General features: G+C 38.6%; 1 protein-coding gene across 1 annotated transcript in view; it reads right to left on the bottom strand.

Annotated features, from left to right (window-relative positions):
• The window catches only part of rassf3 (Ras association domain family member 3), an 85,023-nt gene that overhangs the window by 50,431 nt on the left and 29,592 nt on the right, over nt 1-5,000 (bottom strand). Inside the window, exon 4 of the mRNA XM_080420703.1 lies at nt 2,090-2,226. Within this exon, the coding sequence (XP_080276829.1) occupies nt 2,090-2,226 (137 nt within the window). The remainder of the gene's footprint in view (nt 1-2,089; nt 2,227-5,000) is intronic.

Below are 5,000 nucleotides of genomic sequence, written 5' to 3'. Positions count from 1 at the left end.
CACACACACACACACACACACACACACACACACACACACACACACACACACACACACACACACACACACACACACACACACACACACACACACACACACACACACACACACACACACACACACACACACACACACACACACACACACACACGTTGTAACTGCCAACGTTAATGCGTATGATGTGAACAATGCTTGGAAAGCTCTGTCTAACAAACTGGAGCTCTGGGTTCCTCCTGACTCAGACACTGTAGCAGTTTCTGAGGACATTATTACCAACTGTTTGATCTCAGTAAGGGATACAATACTGTTATTGATAAAGAACATCATTTATCACCAGTTAAAGCACGTTGGTACCTTGTAATGTTACAACAGCAGAACCAACAACAACACTGGACTGGTTTAAAACTACAAGGAAAGCTGTCTTGCCTTCCTGCTGCAGATCACACCGTCTCTCATACAATATTCAAACATGATGCAGGATATACAGTAGTATAATATAATATATATTTATATGATATAATCACCTTTACAGTCAAAGCCAGATAACAGATCCTTCCAACCAGACTCTATCTGTCTCTGTGGTTCTCTAATACGTTTCCTCCTCATTGTCTGCAGTATGACCACAATCCAGTTACTGAACCTCTGTCACATATTCTGAATGGCTGCCATGTACATAAGGGAATGTACATGGCTAGGCGCGACAGAATTGTTGATCTATTAGTTAAAGGTAGCGTAAGTGATTTACTTTGGTTAAAATAAGTGTTAAATAGCTCTATATTGTGATAGTACTCATTGCTATAGAGTGTTTGTTCAGTAAAAGGAGTCTCCAATGTCTCTCCAGCTCTTTATTAAATAGAAAATGCATTTGCAGTGCTCTCTCCTGATTGGTTTAAAATGTGTCACCTACCTGAACATGTACTATATTCTGTTTACTAAAGAGCTGGAGAGACCCCTGTGAGCGAACAAACACTCTGTAGCAATGATTACTATCACAATATACTACTTTAACCTTTAAAATATATATATATATATATATTTATATCATTAACTTTTTTGTTGTTTTTTTTTAATAATTTTTATCCCGCGATTTTGTAACCCTTACTTTTTCACCCGGTGCCAATTTCTAAGTGATCCTGGGCAATACACTCCCCTCACCAACCTAGGGAGGTCAGGGCCGAGCTCATGCCTCCTTCAATGCATGAGAGCCAACTGACCTATCACCTGACAGGGGGGAGTTTCCCTGGTTGGACGTAGCGCGTGGAAGGAACACGTTATCCCAACCAGTTCCCTTCTCCTCCATCAGGCGCCCCGGCTGTCATGGGGGAGGCGGTATAGCGACCAGGATTACTACATGTTTTTGTGAGGGTATTAAGTACCCTGAGAGACACGGGGAGAACATGCAAACTCCACACAGACTTTAACCTTTTAACAAAAAATATATATACCAAATAATATCACCTACCCTACCTTTAAAGACATACGTTCATATGTTTCATCATCTGCCAACATGTATCAGCGCTCTTTTCTTTCAACTGCCATGTTCAAACTGTGCAATAATGAAAATGATGCCTTTTCAGATGTTACAGCTAATACACCAGATGTTGTTGTTGTTGTTGATGAGGACAATAGTGAAGTGAGCATTTTAGTAAGTAGGTTGTACATTAGATCACAGTCTGGAAGAGGCATTCCTTACCAAGGTGCTAAAGTACCAACGTCTTAAGGATGTTATTATACAGCTTGGTTACAAATGTAAACGGCTTGTGTTCATATTTGGAAGCCTCAGTAATGTCCATAAATCAGTTGTGAGGGGTCTGCAGATTACAGGAATGACCAATAAGCCAGAGAGCTGATAAGGCATTGGATAAACTGTGTTCAGTGTCTGTGATAACTGTCAGTCGCCACATAATGGAGGAGACGATGCTTCCTGTATGTGATCTGTATCCTGAAACACTTTCAAATGTATGTGTGTGTGTGTGTGTGTGTGTGTGTGTGTGTGTGTGTGTGTGTGTGTGTGTGTGTGTGTGTGTGTGTGTGTGTGTGTGTGTGTGTGTGTGTGTGTGTGTGTGTGTGTGTGTGTGTGTGTACTCACAGAGGGGTGTGTGTTGTTGTTGTTCAGGTGGTCTTGTCTCAGGGGGCTCAGAACAGGGTCCAGGCCAGTAGAAGCTCCATCGTTACAGTCCAGCGTCACCCTGTCCCCACAGGCTGTGTGACATGTGTATTTACAACCTGAGGAAACACAGGACAATGTAGTCAGTCATTACATAACATTACATTACATTACATTACATTACATTACAGTCATTTAGCAGACGCTTTTATCCAAAGAGACTTACAATAAGTGTATTCAACATAGATAGGGAACAAAACTACTAATCACCAGAAGCATTAAGTGCATTTTCTGCAAAAACAAGCAAACTAAGAGTATACCTAGCACTAAGGTAAAAGTGAAATATATCAGCTGTCTTAAACAGATGAGACAAAATAGCTAAATGAAATGAGCAGGAGCTAGAACAAATAAGTGTATCGACTAAACAAGATCCAATAAAACAATACAACAATGAAACAAGAGTTGGTACAACTAGTTAACAACAAGTAGGACAGGCAGAGAGGAAGGGTAGTGTTTCCTGAAGAGGTGGGTTTTCAGCCTGCAGCGTTATCAGATGTTATCAGATGTTATCAGATGTTATCAGATGTTATCAGATGCTCTTTATCTAGACCAGGGGTGATGCAACTTTGATGATGTAGAGGGCCACTATATTTACACACTCACTACAGAGGAACACATTACATATACTGTCTGTTTAATGATGTAGAGGACCACTATATTAACACACTCACTACAGAGACACATTATATATACTGTCTGTTTAATGATGTAGAGGACCACTATATTAACACACTCACTACAGAGACACATTATATATACTGTCTGTTTAATGATGTAGAGGACCACTATATTAACACACTCACTACAGAGACACATTATATATACTGTCTGTTTAATGATGTAGAGGACCACTATATTTACACACTCACTACAGAGGAACACATTATATATACTGTCTGTTTAATGATGTAGAGGACCACTATATTAACACACTCACTACAGAGACACATTATATATACTGTCTGTTTAATGATGTAGAGGACCACTATATTAACACACTCACTACAGAGACACATTATATATACTGTCTGTTTAATGATGTAGAGGACCACTATATTTACACACTCACTACAGAGACACATTATATATACTGTCTGTTTAATGATGTAGAGGACCACTATATTTACACACTCACTACAGAGGAACACATTATATATACTGTCTGTTTAATGATGTAGAGGACCACTATATTTACACACTCACTACAGAGACACATTATATATACTGTCTGTTTAATGATGTAGAGGACCACTATATTAACACACTCACTACAGAGACACATTATATATACTGTCTGTTTAATGATGTAGAGGACCACTATATTAACACACTCACTACAGAGACACATTACATATACTGTCTGTTTAATGATGTAGAGGACCACTATATTAACACACTCACTACAGAGACACATTATATATACTGTCTGTTTAATGATGTAGAGGACCACTATATTAACACACTCACTACAGAGGAACACATTACATATACTGTCTGTTTAATGATGTAGAGGACCACTATATTAACACACTCACTACAGAGACACATTATATATACTGTCTGTTTAATGATGTAGAGGACCACTATATTAACACACTCACTACAGAGACACATTATATATACTGTCTGTTTAATGATGTAGAGGACCACTATATTAACACACTCACTACAGAGACACATTATATATACTGTCTGTTTAATGATGTAGAGGACCACTATATTTACACACTCACTACAGAGACACATTATATATACTGTCTGTTTAATGATGTAGAGGACCTCTATATTTACATACTCACTACAGAGGAACACATTACATATACTGTCTGTTTAATGATGTAGAGGACCACTATATTTACACACTCACTCCAGAGGAACATATTATATATACTGTCTGTTTAATGATGTAGAGGACCACTATATTTACACACTCACTACAGAGGAACACATTACATATACTGTCTGTTTAATGATGTAGAGGACCACTATATTTACATACTCACTACAGAGGAACACATTACATATACTGTCGGGCAGACATTCTATGTCAAACAAAAGTAGCAAAAGTAGCCGATCTACAAGCTCAAAACTGCTATTTTTTGCTATTGGAATCCTGCATTTTGTGGTGCTATTTTTGCTATTTTTGAATTGTAATCCTGAAAAGTAACATTTTTATTTAATTTCAAATGCATTTAGTTATACTTAGTTAACTTTATGAACTTAAATACACATACATTGGACAAAAGACAATACAAAAAGACAGTAGAATGTTAATACTAGTCATTAAGCTACTAATATAGACTGAAGTCATTAAAGCGGGTCATGATTGCATGTTTGGAATCATAACAGATGAAATCAATAATATACTATTCTGATATTAACCTGTGGGCCACATTAAGTGAAGGTGGGGGCCGCATGTGGCCCTCGGGCCGCCAGTTGCCCAAGTATAATCTAGAGTGACTTAAGGGCTTTCCAAATGGACCCTTACAGGTCTGTAACTCTGAGAGTGTACAAATAGAACCAAATGGACCCTTACAGGTCTGTAACTCTGAGAGTGTACAAATGGAACCAAATGGACCCTTACAGGTCTGTAACTCTGAGAGTGTACACATGGAACCAAACTAAATGGAACAGAGCCTTCATTAGTATCATTGGTAACAACCTGTGAAGGAAGTAAGGATGAGGCCCAACAGAGCCTAGACAGCTGGACAATCAGGTGCATGTACTGTGTGTGTGTGTGTGTGTGTGTGTGTGTGTGTGTGTGTGTGTGTGTGTGTGTGTGTGTGTGTGTGTGTGTGTGTGTGTGTGTGTGTGTGTGTGTGTGTGTGTGTGT

Source organism: Gymnoscopelus braueri (genome assembly GCF_963280865.1).
Source record: "Gymnoscopelus braueri genome assembly, chromosome: 23".
In the NCBI taxonomy this organism is placed as follows: domain Eukaryota; kingdom Metazoa; phylum Chordata; class Actinopteri; order Myctophiformes; family Myctophidae; genus Gymnoscopelus; species Gymnoscopelus braueri.
Note: the sequence above shows the minus strand (reverse complement) of the source record. Positions and strands in the feature narration are given on the sequence as shown.